This window comes from Lissotriton helveticus, chromosome 3_1 (genome assembly GCF_964261635.1).
Source record: "Lissotriton helveticus chromosome 3_1, aLisHel1.1, whole genome shotgun sequence".
Classification (NCBI taxonomy): Eukaryota; Metazoa; Chordata; class Amphibia; order Caudata; family Salamandridae; genus Lissotriton; species Lissotriton helveticus.
Genome location: NC_136061.1, coordinates 2,087,117,699 through 2,087,140,778, shown reverse-complemented (window position 1 = coordinate 2,087,140,778; position 23,080 = coordinate 2,087,117,699). Strand labels below are relative to the sequence as shown.

At 45.7% G+C, this 23,080-nt stretch overlaps 1 protein-coding gene across 4 annotated transcripts in view; it reads left to right on the top strand.

Moving 5' to 3' along the window:
- The window catches only part of LOC144824122 (aminopeptidase Ey-like), an 836,887-nt gene that overhangs the window by 443,228 nt on the left and 370,579 nt on the right, over nucleotides 1-23,080 (top strand). For all 4 annotated transcript variants that reach the window (XM_078683237.1, XM_078683239.1, XM_078683235.1 and 1 more), the window contains exon 7: nucleotides 17,734-17,847. In XM_078683237.1, the coding sequence (XP_078539363.1) occupies nucleotides 17,734-17,847 (114 nt within the window). The remainder of the gene's footprint in view (nucleotides 1-17,733; nucleotides 17,848-23,080) is intronic.

Sequence of the window (23,080 nt, the reverse complement as noted above, 5' to 3'; positions counted from 1 at the left end):
GGTTGGTGGCTGCTGCCTCGCAGGCCACGCGGTTGTGGGAGCGGTGCTCATGGTCATTTGCTCAGGGCAAGGGGGGAAGTAAGTTAGGACAGAGAGGTCGTAGCCTGTGGCACTCGGGCGGCTGGTTGCAGTGTGCTTTTGAGCCGTCGGGCGCTCAATGTTATCCAATGAGGATCTTGCAAAAGGGAAAAAGGCTGCAGGCTCGGGGACGGAGACTCTCCAGGGGTGACCAGCCCTTCGAGGGGTAAGATGGGATCTTGGAGCACAGGTAGGTACCCCAAAGGGAGGCACAGGGGTCTCGAGGGTGCCGGGTGCAGGGGTGTCTTTAGGTGTTGGAAAAGCATACCCTCGGCTGGTGGCGGTTGGAGTGGCCCCTGGTTCTGAGTCTGCAGGCGTCGGCTGGGTCGTCGAGGAGGGCCTTTGGGCACTCGTCTTCGGGTCCCAGTCGCCGGGGGGACGTCCTCGTGGTCTTGGTTCGGGTTGGCCCGACCCGGGCTCGGCTGGTGCAGAGTGGGCTGGTCCGGAGCTTCCTGGCTGGCACCAGGTGGGTAGTTGCAGCAGAGCCTCTACTGGAGGGAGTCCCAATCGTCGAGAGGGTCACGGCAGGCAGGTCCTCTGGGTGTCCTAAGGTCACTGTCCGTCGAGGTCGCCGGGTTCAGGCAAGAGCAGGTTCCCGGATCAACAGGCCGGTAGGGCTGGGGCCAAGCCAGTTGGTGCTGTCCTGTTGTTAGCAGCTGCGCAGCGGGTCTTCTTCTTCTTTATCTTCTTTCTTCTTTTCTCTATTGGGATCTGAGAAAGGAAGGTTCAGGGAGCACCTAAATACTGAATTTAGGGGCGTTACAGGTAGGGCAAGGGCAGGGACCAATGGGTCCCTGTCCCGGTTTGAGTACACCCTCTGACCTGCTCCTCTCCTGTGGGAGGAGGGCAGGAGCCTAGCTGGGATTGGGTAGGGCTCCTCATCTACAATATGGCCGGGGCCCGGGGTCGTGCTTCACCTCGCCTCCTCCACCTGAGGGGTGGGGTTGGCACAGGTTGGCACACCCCCCTTCCTGACGTGGTTTTTGCCGCCTGTCTTCCCGCAAAAGTGGGGGGTAGGATTGGTGGGGGGCTGGTTACTGGGTACAGCAAATGTTCTGGAGAAGCTCTCAGAGGCGGTATGCCTTTGAAGCTTCCCCCTGTCCATCCTGGGGGAGGAGACATAGCACCTCGCCCAGGATGTGCTTTGTTGCAGACCCAGGAGAGCAGGGGCTCTCCACCCAGGGATCCAGCAACATGTCTGCTGTGTGGCAGCCTCTGCAGCCACTCAGCCCAAACGTGGATTGTAGGTTCGGAGTTTGGAGGGCATCTCTAAGATGCCCTCTCGTGCATGTTACATTAAATCCCACACTGGCATCAGTGCGGGTTTAATGTGCTGAGAAGTTTGATACCAAACTTGTCAGTCTTCAGTGTAGCCCTTATGGGGTTGTGGAGTTCGTAATGACAACCTCCCAGCACCATATACTCTTAATGGCCTCACTGCAATTACAGTGCCCAGGAATGGCCCTGGGTACTGTAGGGGCACAGGGCTCATGCACCCGTGCCCTCACCGCTGGCATAGGGCACCCAGATCGAGGGGTGACTAAGGTATGCCAGGGCAGTGGGTTCTGGGGCAGGGCACACAGGGATGTGTGCCCTGTCGACTGGTTTTGGTTCTGTACTTAGGCACTCATCCTGCCAAAGCAGTGTGTGGGTGCCAGGGCACAGGGCCCCTGAGGATGGCACAATCAGTGCTGCAGTCCTCAGGGGTCTTCTCTGGTCACCATGCCCTGGGTACCTAGGGTACAATTTACTAGGGGCTGACAGGTAGCCAGAGATGTCAATTGGGTATTTCGTTTCTGTACAGTTTTAGGGAAGGAACACAGGCCCTGGGTACCTAATTGGCAGGTACCCAGGGCACACTCAGTCAAAGCACATCAGCAGTTCAGAAAAAAATGGGGGCATACCAAGGCAAGAAAGATGGCACTTTCTCACACCACCACCATATCCATGACCACCACGTCCACCACTACATTCACCATTACCACGACCACCACCACCACGTCCACCAAGACGTCCACCACCACCACGTCCACCACCACCATCAAGTCCACCACCACCACCACATCCACCACCACCATGTCCACCACCACCACATCACCACCATGTCCAACAAGGCCACCAACACCACATCCACCACATCCACTACCTCCACATCCACCACCACCTCTACCACCACCACATCCACCACCACATCCACCACGTCCACGACCACCACATCCACAACCACCACATGCACCACCACGACCACATCCACCACCACATTCACCAAGTCCACCACCACCACATCCACCACCACCACATCCACTACGCCCACCACCCCGTCCACCACCACCACATCCACCACATCTACCACCACCATGTTCACCACCACCACCACCACATCCACCACCACAAGTCCACCACCACCACGTCCAACACCACCATGTCCACCACATCCACCACTACCACATCCACCACTAACACGTCCACCACCACAACCACATCCAACACCACCACATCTACCACCACCTCCACATCCACCACCACCACGGCCACCACCACTAAAACGTCCACCACCACATCCATCACCACCACCATGTCCACCAACACCACATCCACCACCACCAATACGTCCACCACCACATCCACTATCTCCACATCCACCACCACCTCTACCATCACCACGTCCACCACCACATCCAGAACCACCACCACATCCACCACCACTACATGTACCACCACCATGTCCACCACCACCGTGTCCTCCATTATCACATCCACCACCACCATTTCCATGACCACCACGTCCACTACTACATTCACCACCACCACGTCCACCACCACCACGTCCACCACCACCACGTCCACCACCACCACATCCACCACCACATCCGCCACAACCACGTCCACCACCGCCACATCCAACCCTACCATGTCCACCACATCCACCACCATGTCCATCACCACCACATCCACCACCACCACCACGTCCACCACCACCAACATGTCCACCACCACCACCACATCCACCACCACCACTACATCACCACCATGTCCAACATGTCCACCAACACCACATCCACCACCTCCACCACCAGGTCCACTGCCTCCACATCTGCCACCACCTCTACCACCACCACATCCACCACCACATCCACCACGTCCACCACCACTACATCCACCGCCACCACGTGCACCACCACCACCACATCCACCACCACATCCACTGCCACATCCACCAAGTCCACCACCACCACATCCACCCCCACCACATCCACCATGCCCATCACCACCCCGTCCACCACCACCACATCCACCACATCTACTACTACAACGTCCACCACCACCAAGTCCAACACCACCAAGTCCAACACCACCACATCCACCACTACCACGTCCACCACTACCACATCCACCACATCCAACACCACCACATCTAACACCACCACATCCACCACCACCACAGCCACCACTACTAAAACGTCCACCACCACATCCACCACCACCATGTCCACCACCACCATGTCCACCACCACCACGTTCACCACCATGACATCCACCACCACCACCTCTACAACCACCATGTCCACCACCACATCCACCACCACCACATCCACCACCACCACATGCACCACCACCACCACATCCACCACCACCATGCCCACCATTATCACATCCACCACCACCATTTCCATGACCACCATGTCCACCACCAGGACATCCACCACCACCATGTAAACCACCACCACATCCACCACCACCATGTCCACCACCACCACATCCACCACCAACATGTCTACCACCACCACCACATCCACCACTTCCACGTCCACTACATCCACCACCACATCCACCACATCCACCACCACCACGTCCACCACCACCACATCCACCACCACCATGTCCACCACTACATCCACCATCACATCCACTACCACCATGTCCACCATCACCACAATGTCCTCCACCACATCCACCATCACCACCACATCCAACACCACCATCACGTCCACCACCAAATCCACCACCATGTCCACCACCATGTCCACCACCACCATATCCACCACCACCACATCAACCACTACCACATCCACCACGTCCACCACCACCACATCCACCACTACATCCACCAAGTCCACCACCACCACATCTACCACATCCAGCACCACCACATCTACCACCACCACGTTCACCACCATCACCACCACATCCACCACCACCAAGTCCACCACCACAACGTCCAACACCACCATGTCCACCACATCCACCACTACCACGTCCACTACTACCACGTCCATCAACATCACCACATCCAACACCACTACGTCTACCACCACCACATCCACCACCACCATGGCCACCACCACTAAAACGTCCACCAGCACATCCACCACCACCATGTCCACCAACACCACATTCACCACCACCACCACGTCCACCACCACATCCACTACCTCCACATCCACCACCACCTCTACCACCACCACATCCAGAACCACCACCACATCCACGACCACCACATGCACCACCACCATGTCCACCACCACGTCCACCACCACCATGTCCACCATTATCACATCCACCACCACCAGTTCCATGACCACCACGTCCACCACTACATTCACCACCACGCCCACCACCACCACACCCACCACCACCACATCTGCCACAACCACGTCCACCACCACCACATCCAACCCTACCATGTCCACCACATCCACCACCACCACGTCCACCACCACAACCACGTCCACCACCACTACATCCAACCCTACCATGTCCACCACATCCACCACCACCACGTCCACCACAACCACCACATCCACCACCACCACGTCCACCACCACCACATCACCACCATGTCCAACATGTCCACCAACTCCACATCCACCACATCCACCACGTCCACCACCACATCCACTACCTCCACATCCGCCACCACCTCTACCACCACCACATCCACCACCACGTCCACCATGTCCACCACCACATCCACCACCACCACATGCGCCACCACATCCACCACCACCACCATCATGTCCACCACCACCACATCCAACACAACATCCACCACCACCACGTCCACCACCACTAAAATGTCCACCACCACCACGTCCAAAACCACCACATCCATCCCACCACGTTCACCACCACGACATCCACCACCACCACCACATCTACCACCACCATAGCCAACATGTCCACCAACACCACATCCACCACAACCACCACGTCCACTACCTCCACATCTGCCACCACCACATCCACCACCACATCCACAACGTCCACTACCACCACATCCACCACCACCATGTGCACCACCACCACCATGTCCACCACCACCATGCCCACCATTATCACATCCACCACCACCATTCCAATGACCACCACATCCACCACCAAGTCCTCCACTGCCACGTCCACCACCACCATGTCCACCACCACCACATTCACCACCACCATGTCCACCACCACCACATCCACCACCACCACCATGTCTACCACCACCACCACATCCACCACTACCACGTCCACCACATCCACCACCACATCCACCACGTCCACCACATCCACCACCGCCATGTCCACCACCACCATATCTACCACCACCACGTCCACTACCACCATGTCCACCACGTCCACCACCACCACATCCACCATGTCCACCACATCCACCACGTCCACCACTACCACATCCACCACCACCATGTCCACCACCACCACTTCCACCATCACATCCCCTACCACCACATCCACCACCACCACATCCACCACCACCATGTCCACCACCACATCCACCACCACCATGTCTACCACTACATACACCATCACGTCCACTACCACCATGTCCACCATCACCACCATGTCCACCACCAAATCCACCACCACATCCAACACCACCACCACCACCACGTCCACCACCACTATCACCACCATGTCCACCACCATGTCCATCACCACCACATCCACCACCACCACATCAACCACCACCACATCCACCACGTCCACCACCACTACGTCCACCACCACGTCCACCACCACGTCCACCACCACTTCCAACACCATCACCACATCCACCACCATCACCACATTAACCACCCCCACCACCGCCACCACCCGTGCCAGCTAAAGTGTCACTGGTGGGCAGGGGTAATAGGAGTGTCAACCCCGGCTGTACATGGGACATTTAAGGACGCATTGGGTGCAAAAACACAGAAATAGGGGCTAGAAGTATTACACCAGACCCATGATACATTTTGAATAGGCACAATGTCACAGGGGCTCCTGTAAAAGCACTCGCAGCATCTCTACCTCACATTGCCATACTTGCAAGAGCCACTCACTCAAAACAAGCATTGGCATAGCCAATAGGGCTCGCCTTTGGGACCTTATAAGTGTTGAGTCATGCAACACTTGATGTTGTTGCACCAAGGATATTGTGCTGGATAACTAAACACTTAAAAGGTCCCAAAGGCGAGACCTATAGGCTATGCCAATGCTTGTTTTAAATAGCCATTTTCTGTTGGACATTTTTTTGCTGCTGCCCATCTGAGCTACCGTGCCATACCTGTAACACTGGCCTTTTGAATTTCCCTACAACCTCTACATTATTCCCTTGTGAGATAGAGGCAACTGCATTCACACCATCGCAATCACTATTTTTGCTGTTTGTCGCACACAATTTAATATGCTCAATCCATTTTGCTGCAATCAACAACTCATAGAAAGTCAGCTCACATTTCAACCATAATTCTTCTTGGACTTTCTCTGAAATACAATAAAATAGGAACTGGAATCTGATTCTCTCCTCTGTCTGAGACCCATATTTACAGGTTGCCAACAATTTTCTCAAATCAGTAACATAGTTGTCTTTGGATTCAACCTCAGTCTACATCCTCCGTCCAAAATGGTAACATTCCATAATGCTGGAGACTCTTGGAAGATAATGTTTATCTAACTTTATTGTCAAGATCATTCAACGCCCTCGTTGAGTCTCTGAACAAATAAGGCAAAGATTTCTTGGCACTCCACACCAAACAATGTGGCAGGAGCGCTTCCTTTCACTCTAAACCAATTTTTGCTCCATAAATATGATAATTGAGGAAAGCCTTTCCTCATGTAATAGCGGAAATAGAGGAAGTTGAAAGAGAAAGGGAAGATTGAGTATGATCATTAAAGGGAGGGTTGCACTGTTCTGGTTAAGGTTGATGATTCAGTGAAAGTATGTGAATATGTGGGAACAAAATGCTGATCCATGTTTAGCAGATTGGTACTGGTTGTAAAGTTGTTTTACAGTGCTGTGCAGCTAGAAGATGGTAGGGTACTGCAATTTGAGCAGTGTCAGTTTTTATTGTAATCACCCCAACCACAGTTTATGTCCAACTGCCACAACTTAGAGCTCTCCCCTTAGCCTTCCCAGAAGGTTCTACATCAGAACCTGGGCAATACTTAGCTCGGTGTCCAGCAAGTCATCACACATCTTTATTTATAAATAAAACAAATGTGACAAGCTACCTGACGCCATTGCATGACAAGCAGGATCTTATGACTGAATAATGAACAATTAAGTAATTATTTTACATGCAAGCATATGGAGGCACATTCCTGAAGGCCAAGGCTACAAGTTGCTGAATGCCTGGATTGATGACAGGACCTAACCTCTCACAGTCCAGGAACATTTTTTTATTGAATTCTTCAGACTTGCTTTTGACCAGTCACCTTGCAGAAGAAATGTTCTATTTAAGAGAAATGTTCTATTTAAGTGTACTGGTGAATTGTGTCATCTTGTCACGTGGCCACTGGGGGAATTGTCATATCCACTAAGTTAGCATGAGCTCTGCAGACATTATGCAGCTTTGCGCATGTTACCACATAGCTTTATTTTTGCGAAGAGTTTTTTTGCACTTTTCACATGAAAGCAGTCAGCTGTGTGCATTCTCTGCCTGTTACCAGTATTTGGTGTGAAGATTGTGAGAAAGGTCGATAAACAGTGCCCCTTGTTATTCTGTTCTGGTCAGGCCTTAGCACCTAGACAAAACTTACTGATGCAGCTGCTGTTTGGGACAACTAACTTGGGTCATATGGGGATACACAAATAGGTAACACACACTTGGAGAGGGACCTTTTACCAGGGAGAAGAGCGAGACAGCACCTATGATGTAGATCTACTATCTGTAGACTAAGGTATAGTGTCCCCTAGCAAAGCCCAGAGATCTTCTAATATATAATAATACATTTTCTTAGCAAGGGGAGGGAGGTTAGGCTCTCTAGTCTTTTCTCTATTGTCTTTTCATGATGACATCTCCCTTCATGTTATATGGACTAGCTGCTATGCTGATTGTATTTGTACTATGCATTTTCCTGCTTGTTGTGGCGCATACACTGCATGGGAGGGCATTTTAGTTAAAATAAATATTTTAAAACTGTTCTGTGTCTTTGTCAGATCTTATTGTGGACAAGTACAAGGGTGCGAGTGAAAGGGTGTGTTTTGTTACCACGATTCCTGAGAGATCTGGAAGTGTTGAGTTTTAGGGTGTCTAATCACTCATTTCTCTGTGATTGAGTAGGAGAGCAAGTGAGACACCATAGCTAGTCGGTCCTGGGTCATGGGTACTAAGGTGGTAGGATGACTCAATACCTATACACCAAGGGCCTATAATCCTGCGCTTAGTTCTGTTTTTGGGAAGAATCCCTGCAACAACCTCTTACCTAACTACACTAACTTCCCCTTACCTGCATACACAGACTACTTGCCACATATCAGCGCAGTACTACTAGTACTGCTTGTTATGTTGAATCGTATGTAGGGCAGCAACAAAGACCTCCAATTCTGTCTGTTTTGGGCAAGTTTATGTATGGTGCACCAGCTCTGGTTCAAGGCCTTCATTTCTATCTCCACGGTTTACAGCAGCGCGGTTCTTTGCCCTGCCCCTCTCTGTTTGCCTTCTGGGGTCCATTGGAACTGTTCTTGTGATGGAGTCTTGTTCTCTTCTGATGGTGTGTCCTATCTATCTCCGTCTTCTTCTCATAATGATACTGTTCCCGTTGTCCTGCTTGTATCCAAAATACCAAAGCACCCTGTAATTAAAGTAATCGGACTGTGTGTAATGAGGATCACTGTCAAGGATTGAAAGTCTCACAGCTACTCGGACTCCAACGCAAATCATACAGCCGGAAACAGATTGTTTGTGGGAAATGTGCTCCACTGTATGGAAGCAAATCTAGGTATTTTAAGGCCAAGCTATAAATAAAACAGATTGAAAAGAGGTATAAAAGTAATTGGTCTTTTTTTTGCTTTTGTCCACTCGAGGTTTCTAACACTAAATAAACAGCTGTCCCATTACATTACAGAACATATGCATGGCAGTGCTTCCTCTTGTCTAGTGACTTGTGCAAACTGAGGTAGTGCAGATAACAGCAGTGAGATATTTCCGCCTCAAGAAGTAAGCATGACAAAACCCCCAAGCAGATATCGCTGTTTCAACCTGCAGCGGCGAGGTAAAGATCGAAAGAGCATAGATTATGGACTGTTATGCCACGTCGTGTATTTGGTACCCAATGTGTGCAGCTGTGAAGAAAAAAATCCACGTGCTTGTTAGCAGCGCTTATTTTGAACAAATAATAAACAGCCGACAAGTGATCCGGTGAAATGCGAAATACACACAAATAAAACGTATTGTCGCCGCAGAGATGTCATTCAAATGTAGTGGTGGGGTTGTAAAGCCTGGCTGCGGCCTTTAGGTGGTCTCAATATATGGAGGAACATGCATGCCGACCAGTGATTGCTTAACCCCCGTGGACAACACACAGACGGTCTGCAGCGGTTTCAACAAGTTACTGACAAAATAGACGATCTTGCCCAATTACGCGAAGCCCAATCTCTACCTAATCTTGCGAGTCACTTCTAACAAAAAACACGAATTAGAAATACTAGGGTAAGTGGAATATTAATACATGAATTGCATAAGAATTACAATGCAGATCTTGAAGACGTGTTTCTGATTTTTAAACTTTACATTTGCAAGTATGTTGATAGAGATTTGATATAGATACTCGATAAGAGATTTGATCCGCATACAAGCAACAATAATTTATGTTTATGAAAGCAGACACTTCTCTTCCACTGTACTGATAGCGCGCTGATAAATATTGCAGAAATAAATATCAGGGTGGTTGTAGTTATATCAATAGGTCTATCAAGAGGTATTTTGGGGGCCACGGGTGATGCATCTTTGGTGTCGCCCTTTCTTTGGCAATGGGAATAATTCTCTGCTCTCACCGCTATATTGTTACATCAAATGCAAAGAGGTTCAGCACTATACAGCAAAATATAAACGGTTGACTTCAAAATTCAGGACATTTGATACACAAAAAAATCCAGATCCAAGATGTACGTTTCTTGAGGTGATTTCTCTTTATTTTTCTTAGGATGATTTATTTTTATTTTTCCAAAAGCAAAGAGACATAGCCACAGCCAACGCATTTCGCCTCCCAAAAGAGACTTCTTCAGGGCTTCACACTGTATTATTGCAGAATTTCATACAGTGTGTATACACTTCAATAGTTCCGAAATATCCAATATTCAGAAGGCTTCAGTAAGTTCTAAAATTACAACAAAGGCATAATAGCCTGCTCAATATGTGATCCTCGTGTTTCAGTTCGAAAAAATTGTTACACGTAGAGGAATATAGCTGCAGGAGATTGCTGAATGAATGCATGAATGATGGTTCAGTTGAGGGCTCTTTAACTCAGTTTTGCTATACATGCTAGAGCGAGGATGTTTCTGGGAGTTACTGCAGTCTGTAGTCGGTGGCTTGGTGTGAGGTCAGAAACAGAAAGGTTCCACATCCGTAGACAGTGTGTTCCCTGGAGCAAGCTTCTTGGATCAGCCCATATAGACAGGTCAGAACATGATGACGAGTGCATCAGGCAGGCTTCATCTTAAGAGCAGTCCACTCCATAGGTCTCTGAATTCTTCCTTCACTTCTGATGGCTACAAAAAATGAATGGTTCAGTCCTCTCCTGGGGAGATATGAAGAGGTCGTGAAAAGCTCTGGATGCTTAAGCTATGATTCTTAGTTCAGGTAGGGAGAATCCGAAGGCCAAGCCCCGGCCAACTCCTCACTTATATTAGCGTGTAGAAACAGAAGTTGTTTCTTTAAAGAAGGGTCACCAGGGCCTGAATTCTGCTGTACTTTTAATATGTGCATCATAATGCACCATTCAGTGCACCATTAACATGGTGCGTCTGGCACAGACTGTGTCAGTAGCCCTGATTGCACAGAAAATTAGGCGTTAACTCAGACAATTTGTACTTATGCTGTGGAGAGTGCATTAGTGAAAGACAGGGCTGTAATTTGAAACTGCGGCTCTGACTTTTAATTGAAGGGTACAGGCCTCACTTTGGAGAGGTGCTTCCTGAACTCTTCTTTGCCACTGCGCATGCGTCTGAAACGTGGTGAGGATGTCATTAAAGCAATGGCAAATGTGTCCCTCATTTCCCTGGGGCATATCCCTAATCAAATGAGGGAAAGTTCTCTTATGATCACTCGGCACATTCCATATTGTAGATGTGGCTCTATCAACATTTACGGCCCTTCTATAATACCAAAGTTCACGATCAGCATATAAAGTTGGTGCAAATGTGTCACATCACAATCTTAAGACGTTTAAAAAAAGGAATGTATAATTTTATGTTATGTTATTGACATGTGAATATTGCACTATCTGCTCTTTTTAACGCCTTTTGGTGCTAATTTGTGTTATGTTTAGTGGAATATGTGAGTAATCACATCATTGATATTTTAATTTGAAAAAAATTGCATTCAGTAGATTGTGCTTAAATACTCAGATAAAAATATGAAACACTACAAATAAATTGAAGTATAGTTCTAAGAAACATGTTCACTCTGAAAAACAAAACAAGCTTGACTGGCTTACACGATATCCGAAATACGGACTGATATTTCTTCTGATGAGTATGACACTTTTCATTATTGTGCTGAAATGAAATTGTAGCACTGCCTCCTACAGGGCAAAGTGGAAGTAAAAAATATATATAAGGGGGCAGATTTACAAGAACTGTGCATCTCTGCATTTTACCAGAGATGCGGCAGTTAAAATGTGTCACGTAAAAATACCCTTGCCCCACCATGGATGAGTCGCATTGACAATGCAGCGCACCATGGCGCAAGGATAGACAGATGCGTGGCACATCTTTTGGTGTATTGGCAGCGCATTCCTGGAATCATGTAGCAAGCACAACGCAACTCCAGCAATGGTTAGGAATTCCTATGATAGAGCGCGGGCTCACCTGCTCGTTTTACCATACTCACCTGGACCCATAAAGCAACATACACACTTTGAACAAGTAAACCTATGCTTTATCAATTTGTTTTAACCATTCAGGACCTATACCATTGACTTACCAATCCTAGTCACAAGTACCTAGAGTCCTAAAGGATCAAAGGTGTTAGCATAATAGGTAGTATAATAAACATTTGCACTTATTAAAATAACCACAGACTCGGGAAAGATTTAAACGCTTTATCTAAATATTTTCTTTAAATGTCATAGTCCATACTACATTAATTAGAACTTGATTGATTAGAAAGAATAAAATCACTGTGAATTGATGTGAAAGTATCATAAAACGTTCTTTAAGCAGTGAATTATGGGAAAGGTAAGAAAAGGGAAATAGCACAATAGCATACCCACTCAACCTTTATATTCACTTAGAATGGTGTGAAGACCAACCCTGGCCACGGGCTGAGATAAAGAACAGGACCCCCGATAATGCAGGTGCCAACAGGATAGAACAGGTGCAGACCTGAATCAGGATATGTACGGACCAAATTGGATCAGGACAGGACCACCGCAGGTCAGGACCGGCACCCACAGCGAAAGTGCAACGCCTGCGTCACACCCCTCTCTGCAGCTAACAGTCGGACCCAGATTGGGTTAGCGAATCTTCTCCCTCAGGAACCCCGATTGGGTTATCGAATCTTCTGACAGAGTGCTCCGCCAGCACCTCTGCTCCCGAATCTTCTGACAGAGTGCTCCGCCAGCACCTCTGCTCCTCGCCTATTTAGTGCGTTGGGTCAGTGACAGGTCAGCTATTCGGACAAGTCGGACAATCTAACTAGCTACGCCTACCTTTGTTATACCATTTTCCAGGGCAGTGTACCATCCCCCCAATGTTGCAAACGTGTGAATTCCCTCAATTTGATTGGTCAAAAGACGAGGAGAGGTCATCACACCATACCAGTTATGAGATCATGCTCTTCAATATTCAGATCGAAGTTCCAGCTCAATATTTTATTTACCATGCACTTTTATTCCACCTGGCAATGAATGTTCCAATAGTAAATACAAAGTATAATTTAACATCCTCTTGGAGGTTCAGGAGGTCGAGTTCTCACAAACATCTTCTAACAACTCAAGATTTGGCATTAATTCAATGCCAGTGCTTCAGGAATTTGAACTTCTCGGCACTGGCGCAGTACCTCCAAAGATGGAGTTCAGAAGTACATGTCAGGCCCAAAATACGATACATGCAAAGTAGAAAAGAAACAGTTTTAGAACAAGAAATAAATGAATGCACTGTATACCACTTATCTCTACTGTATTCCCATTATTTTATTTTAACTATGGCATTAGTCATTATGCAGAACAAACAACTTAGTAAAAGCAATAGTGCAAGCGTTAGCACGTTAACACACAGAGTAGCCATCTTAGTTCTAGTGCGCAGAAGCAAAGATTTCCTACCAAGCACAGAGAATACGTCATGTCACATGAGTGTGACAGACGCATGAGCAGAAAAATTCCCGCGTTGCGGCGGCCATTTTAGGTTAATCGAGTTACGGTATGTAAAAGCACACAGGCGAGCTTCCCCTAGATACTAGAAATGTCGTGTGGTGCAATTATTAGTAAACAAAACATGTTAATTAGTATGTTACAAATTATTTCGAGAGGGCTGAATACAAGCAAGTCGCTTTACGTGCGCAACCTTGCTCTATCACCTATTCCTAACATGCTGCGTCACTCCTTACCCCTGCTTAAAGCAGGCGTAAGGTTTTGACGCAGTGGCGTCATAAAAGTAACTCAGTGAAGAGTCACTTTTACAAGGCTTTTCTGCGTGGGTACGCCCACCCTGCATACATTATACCTGACACAGGTATAATGTGGCACAGGGGTTTACATCGTGGCGCATCTCCCTAGATGCGTCACGTTGTAAATATATCGCAACGGGTGCATTGTTTACGATGATGCTGCATCACAGAAGTGACGCAACGGCGGCATAAAGTTGTCGCAAGGGGCTTGTAAATCTGCCCCAAGAAGTTTAAAAAAAATATTCACTAATTTATGAATTTTAATGGCAACCATGGTGGCTGTGAGGAGGTTGAAGGCCATTTCAACACATGTGCTTTCCTTTCAAACCTGTATTAGTAGAATTGACTGCATGCCACACGCTCGACAGGCCCTTAAGGAGGGGAGGTGGCCTAGAAATAATTTATCGTGATGCAATCTTAGCCTCTTTTAACACGGTTTCTTCAGATGTTTGTGAAGCTCTTTCATTTCCGTTGGAACTATTTAAGCAGTTTTCCTTTAAAGGTATCTCACTTTATCGTCCCCCAAGTCCAAGGCATTCCTTTACAGTCAAAGTAGGCCCTCTGCTGGAAGAAGAGCTCTCCACCACAATTTCACCGTACTGGGTGATTTTACCTTTCACCTTGAAACCTCCTCAGACCAGGACACGGTACGCCTCTTAGATATCATGATTAGTTCTGGCTTTGAACAATTGGTACAAGGGCCCACACATGACGCGGGTCACACGCTAGATGGCATCTTTAATAATCACACTGCACTCTGATGTGGTCAGATTACCATGCGGTTATATTTGAACTAACCCTTCCGGCTAGAATATTCCACTATAATATGCCACAAAAAGTCAATGACTGGAACAAAGTAAATCCTGACCAGCTCTCGTAACAGCTCTCTATCGCTCAGCTGAATTTTCATGAAGACTTGGAAGCTTCTACCTCTTTATACACCAGTTGGCTTCATTCTTCAGCCACCAGGCTAGTGCCAGACAAACATGTGCACTCTAAACGCCTCCACCATACTGAGCCTTGGTATTCTGACACACTTAGAAAGCAGAAACAACTCTGCAAGTCTGGAAGAGAGACTACAGGGACAGAGGAAAAATTGAATATAAACAGTGTCTAGCTTACTATAAAACCATACTTATTAGAGAAAAATCGATATATTGCACTGAACAGACTAATGCTGCAAAAAACTCCTCGAAATAATTATTCAAAACAGACTCAAGCTGACCAGGCTAGCTGGCAAAAATCGCATCAACAGCAATCAACTGCTAAGTGACAACGCTGCAAAGTTATTTTTAAATAAAGTTGAAGGCATCTATAATGATTTCAATCTATCGAAGGTGAATTACGTGAAAACCCTCTCACACATGCAGTCGAAAACAGAACAGACCTCTCTTTCAACTACTTTCTCAGAATTCGCTCCCCTTTCGACTAAATCAGTTCATGGTCCAGTCTAAGCGGCCAAGTCTAGCTCTCCAACTGATCCGTTTCCCCCCAGTGATAGTTAAAATGGTTCCAGAGTTAATGACTGCAAATCTAATCCTTTTCTTATATATAATGTAAACACTGGAACATTTTCTTAATGAATGGTAGGTGGCTTCAATACTGCCTCTATTAAAAAAACAAATCTAAATCCTAATGATCTCAACAACTTCTACCCCATTTCGGAACTTCCTCTACCTGCCAAATTAGTTGAAAAGGCCATGAATACCCAACTTTCAAACATTATCATGGAAAATCAGCTGCTAGAAGTTTTGCAGTATGGCTTTCGGAGTGGACACAGCACAGATTCTGCGCTGATCAATTCCACAGAAGAAATCAGAGAGGCTCTGGTAGTTGAGATAAATGCTGCATTATTAATGTTAGATCTCTTGCAGCATTTGATACGGTCCATCATGACCTTCTGATGAACTGCCCAGCAATATTGATGTGCAGGGAACAGCACTGACCCTGTTGTGATCCTTTCTTTCAGACAGAAAACAAGTGGTCGCCCTGGACTCATTTGTCTTAGAGCCTTTTTCTGTATGCTGGTCATCAGTACCTGGATGAGTAATAATTGTCTAAAATTGAATTCCGTAAAAACTGAAGTTTTTCTTTTTGGAAATAAAACTTTCTTTTGGTTGTCATCATGGTGGCCAGATGAATTAGGCTCTCTGTCCTTGCCGGTGAAGAAAGCCAAAAACCTGGGTGTCCAAAAGGACAACCAACTCTCCTTTGGGGACCAGGTAAACTCAGTCACTGCCTCTACATTTTTCACTCTAAGGTTGATTAAAAAGTTCTTCAATTCATTCCATTTGAGTCACAAAAAACAGTTTTGACTCACTTGTTTTGTCTAATCTGGAATACTGCAACGGACTATATTTAAATATACAGCGGCAACACCTTATTAAACTACAAATGGTACAAAACGCTGCAGCCATACTTCTACTTGACTTACTCGAATTTAAGTCAGTCTCATTTGAATTTTGTAAATTCCACTGGCTCGCAGTGAGGCATTGCATCAAATTTAAGGCACTGTGTACAGCCTTAAGGCCCTCCACAATACAGGCTCTTGCCACCTTAGGCAGAATCTTAAATGGTATGAACCAAATACAACACTTCTCTCCATCTGAGCTAAAACCTTAGTGGGTCCCAAATTCAAGAAAACGAACTGAGGAGGCAGAGGTTTCTTCAAAGGTACTGCCAAGGAATGGAACGCACTGCCTTTTCATATTAGAACCTGCCCCAATCACCTCACCTTCAGAAAGTGATTGAGAACCTGGTTATTTAATAACTAGTGCGCAGTAGCAGACCGATATTGTTTAAAACCAAGCTAGCACTGGGAGACCTCCAGGTATTGGAGCGCTCTACAAATTTATTTAACATAATATAACATAACATAACATCACACAACATAATTTGTTTTTGACTTTTTTCATTTTCTTTTGTACCTTTAGCTCCAGAAAAGTGCTCCATAAAAATAAAGTTAAAAAATTAAACAAAAAGACAAATACTCGATCCTACTCTCAACCCTCTCTCCTATTCACAGCTGTTCGTTAAACCAGAAACTGTGGAAGGCATAGCCCTGTGCCTCAAGCCAGTCTTTTTCACAAAAAGCTGTGACACTGTAGCTGAAGAGATGCGTGCGTATGCAGATCATATTTACATTAAAATCATGTATGCCCTATCCTTTATATTGAAGGGAGTTCTCTTTTGGGTCCTTTAACCTGTATTTTTTGTTTTTGAACTACTTTATTTTTGTTTTAATATTGCAGTCTCACCCTTGCCTGCTGAGACAGAGGTGAAGGTAAAGCTTTGGGACGTGCTGTACTAAACTGACAGCCCATATTTACCTACAGGGGAAGTTAGGCGCTGTCATTTAATTACTGAAAATGAAAAGGCGCAGCTTTTTGCAGCTGTGACTTTCACAAAGCCCACTCTATCTAGTCTAGAGGCTTTTGACCCACGAGGAACGGAGCTCCCTCCCCTCCACTAGAAACAAGCCTGGTTGTTTTTTGAATTGATGCCTATGAACAGAGATTCATTGGACTGAACGGCTCATCTCATTATGTGCTTTCTTTTATTTTAGTGGTTTGGAAACCTTGTGACATTGAGGTGGTGGAATGACCTCTGGCTCAACGAGGGATTCGCCTCCTACGTGGAATACCTCGGGGCTGACCACGCGGAGCCATCTTGGAACATCGTAAGTTACAGAAAGACCCGGAAGTTCTGCGCCTGTAGGGCTGCTTTAACTGCCATTTTATGCTTAAACTCAATTCATTCAGGTAAAGTTTCAGAATGTGTGTCTTAAATGTGTCTTAATTCTCCAGAACATAGGATTTAATGCGACACATCAGTGACAAATCAGAAGGTACTTTATCATAGTAGCAGGTTAAATAGTTGATATGACCTTTGAAACCCAAAAGACTAGAATCAAATATGCTAGTCAAAATGTGCCTGGAAAAATGAGGAATATATATTCCAGTATTTAATGCTTAATTTGTAAAAGAATAGGTCCTGAGGCCCAAAGTCTTTCTCGCATGCCAGCGGCCATTGGTGCTGAATGTGGGAGTTGATGAACACCTAGGCTGCCTAGTCTTGATCCTAACTGATGCCTTTTTAATGCACCACTATACACTCCCCCTGTTCCTTTATCTCACTTATGCAGGTTATTTTGCATCCCTGCTTTCTCCCTTTATTACTGTTTCCTGACTCTCTTCCTCCTTCTTTTCCCGTTTTCTGCCATTCTCTCTCTTGTCTGGATCAAAGTCTGATGATTAAAACATAAGTGCCTATGGCGCCACCTGCAACCACAGCTCTAATTAAGCATGGCAAGTATTTCAAATGCCTAAAACTAGAATTCAACAATTCCTAACTGATCTGTAAGTGGCAGAAGGCATTGTCCAGTTGCATGAATATATGGCACTGTCATTATGAAGTGCATGCAAACATATAGAAAGGGCAAAGACATGGACATGGTATGCTGAGGTGAAAACACCGCGGGCACGATTCACAAAGGCAATCTGAGAAAAAATCGAACTTTACGACGACTTTTGTTATTCACAGAGGTAATTTACTAGTTGTATCTTTATGTCTGCAGTATGGCCGGAATTTCTGGCTTGAGCCGTACTCTCCGCACCCGGGCCGTACTCTCTGGCTCAGGCTGTACACTCTGGCTACGTTTGATAAAGGCACATATAGCTGTTTGCGCCAACTCTTGCTGGGAATATGGCATTTGGTTCACCAGACCTCAGCCATTATATTGTATTGTGTTATTTATTTATTGTATTTTGGGTCAGCCCCCTTCAGCCAATACTTGGAGAAAATGTCAATAAAATGTTGGAACAGGCCAGAGGAGTATTTTAGTATCAATGTTCACATTTGGCTATTGGGGGATGTCATTTGCCTGCCTATAGAGTGCCTTCAATTGCAGTGCATACGTGAACACAAAGCACAAAAGCATTGGAATGGGGGCTTACTTGTGCTCTTAAATATTTTTTAACACTCAAGTCAAGATGCACAGAGATTTTGCTACTAAATTGTCACAGGGATTCTGCTCCTACACATAACTGTGCACAGATACCCAGGACCTCAATGAATTGTGGTGTACCAAAAAACTCACCTTAGTGCCCAGCAACCCTAACCAGTTAGCATCAGTCTCACATTAGCTCTTCGTCCTATAGCAAAGTAACTGATGATTAGACAACCCAGAACATGCGACTTAGGTTATACTCAGGAATGGTGGGAAGCAAGAACACTCTTTCGTTATACTCTCATACCAGTCCACAACAGGAGTAAAAAAGAGACACAGAAAGGTTAAAATATTTATTTTAACGACGTGCTCTAAGATGCAGTATCTTTGCTAACATAAGCAGACATATGATTAGAAATAATATGAGCAGCATTGTTACAATTCCATAAAACACAAAAGGGGAAATCATATTACAATGATGGTGAAAATAGGTCCTACAGCGCCTAGTAATTCACCCTCCCTAGGTAGGAACTATGTTTTATAAAATATAGAAGGTCTCTTAGGCTTGTTTGGGGGACCCCATACCTCCAAGATCAGCAGGTGTGAATCACATCAGGATCTGCAAAACCTCTCTGTAAAAACGGGCTTCTTTCAGGTGTCTGAAATCATGCTTACAGTGTGATATTAAAGGCGCCAGAATCACGTTGGCTTGCAGCTGCATATATGTTATGGCTAGAACGTGAGCCGATCAGCCTGGATAACAGCTACCTTGGTCTGATAACCTTGGAGGCTTTAACACTCAGTGTGCAGACTAGAGTCACGATGTAAGTCTAGGGATGCTGAAAACAAGCCATTCTCATGTGAAGCATTTCACGCAGCCTAACTTACAACAACAGTTACATGCAGTGTCATGTGCAAAAGCGGCAGAAAGGTAAAATGGCGTTTAAACTTCTAATAAGCCTATGCTAACTTAACAATGTGTGTAACAAGGCCCAGCCCACACTACAAAATATGATTTTGCACATAAATGTATTTTTGCTCCAAAATGCGATCTTTGCTCATAAACGTGTTTCCAAACTCCAGTTCCTAAACAGCGATTTTTCACCTTAATGTTTTTCTTGCACTTGTATGTGATTTTGCTCTTCATTGTGATACAACAATGCAGCTTTCATTGCTTCAAGGGAGATTTTAAACCTAAAAGTGATTTAGCAACTTAATGTTATTTCTATTCCTTTCGGGTTTGCACACTTATGCAATATTGCATCGAGGGTGGTTGCTATAGTGATGCACATCTTTTGCACTTAATGTTACATCCTACTAATGCATCTCTATACTGAGTGGTTTTGCACTGAAATGCGATACTGCATCCGTGCTGACTTTTTATCTAGAGTGAATTTTCGCCTAAATAATTTAAAGCACATGAATGTGATTTCTGCTTCTGTACTTGTTTTTGCACCTAAAGCCTGTCCTCACTCCTATTGAAGTTGCACAAACATATTTTTGCACCTAAGCCTGTTTTTGTATACATGTGTTTTTTTTAATCATGTTGAATTTGCACCAAGGGTTATTTTGCACCTACCTGTGTTCGTGGCCCTAAATATGAGGTTTGGTTTTGCACAGAAATGTGGTTCATGCTCTGAAACATTTTTCTGATGCTGCACCTAAGGCATTTTGCATCTCAATGTACTGTCAATCAAATGTGATGGCAATCTGATGGCTGCCTTTCACACTTAATGCGACATTTTGGATTTCGATGGATATTTCTAAGAGTACAATAGTACTTAGAGGCCCAATAGTTTGTAATTGTTTTTTTTAACAGAAATTTATATAGCCCAAATTCGACCTGAATCGGGTATCAAAGCACTTAACATAGCACCAGTTGCATTACATGAGGACACATTCATTTTTGCTACATTTTGCAGAATCACAGGGGGCCTCATTTATGAGGCCATGCGTCACTTATACGCCGCCGGTGCGTCACTTTTTGTGACGTACCAGCAGCGTAAAAAATGTGCCTTGTTGCACCATATAAACCCCTGCGCTAAATTATACCTGCACCAGGTATAATGTATGCAGGGGGCGTTCTGACGCAAGAAAAGGTCATAGAAATGACGCAGTGAAATCTATAAGATTTCACTGCGCCACTTCTAGGGCGCAAATGCGTCAATTTCTTACGCCTGCCCCACAGCAGGCGTAAGACTGACGCAGGCCCTTTCACATGGGGCTTGCCCCATGTGAAAGGACACATTGCTGGAGATGCGTCACTTTTGTGACACACTCTAGCAATGCGTCACTTTTGCGCCATACAGATACGTCAGAAATACTGACGTATCTGTAACTCCTTGCGCAATGATGCGTCATACTGTAAATATGATACATCATTGGTGTCGCAAGGAGGGCGCAAGGAAAAGGGACGCATTGCTGTTTTCACGAAGCGATGCGTCTCTTTTCATAAATGAGGCCCAGGATGTTCAGCGTCATTGCCGAGACTCAAACCCAGTTCCCAAGATTCGTGGTCGACCGCCATAGCAGTTAGGCCAACTCCTTTCCCCAATGTTTTGATGAGTAATGTTTTGAATGCAGTCAGCAGTGGGTTCTACCACACAAATGGTGAGAGAAATTTATTATTCTAGTACTTGTAAAGGGTGACCGGGGTAAAAAGGGTGACATGGATCACCTTATTGTCCCTTTTCCCTGAATGACTCAATTGTAAAAGATGCTGGTCGTGTTATCATGGAGAGACTACTTATCTGGGTGAACGTAAAAATGTTCTTGTAGAGAAACAGTATGGTTTCAAAGAACAGCTTTTCGCCACTGAATAATGTGTTAATCAATATTTACTAATTGATAAATATACTGTGGCTACAGGTGAGTCCTAACATTTAGCACTTATGTTTGGCCTTTGGATGTGTCCATAATGGCATCAATGGGATTTGACGAGACCACCATATTAACTCTGCAGCTTCTCTACCTGGATATACTTGCCAAAGTTCGGTATGGGCCAAATAGACAGGTTAAAACTAGCCAGAGAGGTCTGGCATTTAACTTACGAACATTTTTGCTTTACAACAATGGGCTGTAGAGGCATTTTAAAAATATAAATCAGGAAAGCTCAAAAATCAGTAATAAGACCTACTTTAAGCAGCTGATATTGCACTTTTATCACCGATTGCAATAGGCCTCCAGACTCTTGGATGGCTCTGCCAGGTGTCTGGAGTACCACGATCTAAAAATAACTTTTAAAGTAACACCTTATGATGCTGAGCTCTAGGGATCTGGATCTGGTGATTTCATAGTCCATAATCATAAAATAAGCAATATTGAGACTTTGATTGATTGATTGATACTTTCAGCTATCTTGGTCTTATGTTTCTCTTGACATTTTATGAATATTTTCAGGTGAGAGATGTACATTCCGAAAAGGTTTTACAACTCCCGTGCAAAAGCAAACAATGTGACAAGCGCAGCCTGCCAGAGTTGGTTACAGAAAGTACAATAAGCCATCAACGTGTGGCGCCTGTCACATCATCTTTTACTCATGGCTTAGGTGTTCACCTATCCCCAGCCCCCACCTTCTGTCAACCCCCAGTTGCAGAAGGTTAAACAGACCATTGATGCCTACCAGAAGTAACAAGCTCACAATTATCTAGAACATTTTCCTACCAACTACCTCGGGCCTCACTTAACTCTAGCGTGGACGTATAAAAGGGGCTCGCCATCCTCAAATCAACGAAAAAGGCCCAGGGCATTCAATCCTGTAGAGAGAGTAGAGCTAGAAGCAACAGTTTTCATTTAACAACAAAAAACAGGTGGGTTCCCTGCATATTATGTGTCCCTCGCTCCATTGTCAAGTACAGATCGTAATCTATGGTACCACAGTGAGAGTGCTGGGCATTCAGATTGTTGTCCAATTGTGCGCTATTATCAATTTTGCAGCTCCTGGGCCCCGCACACATATATGCCA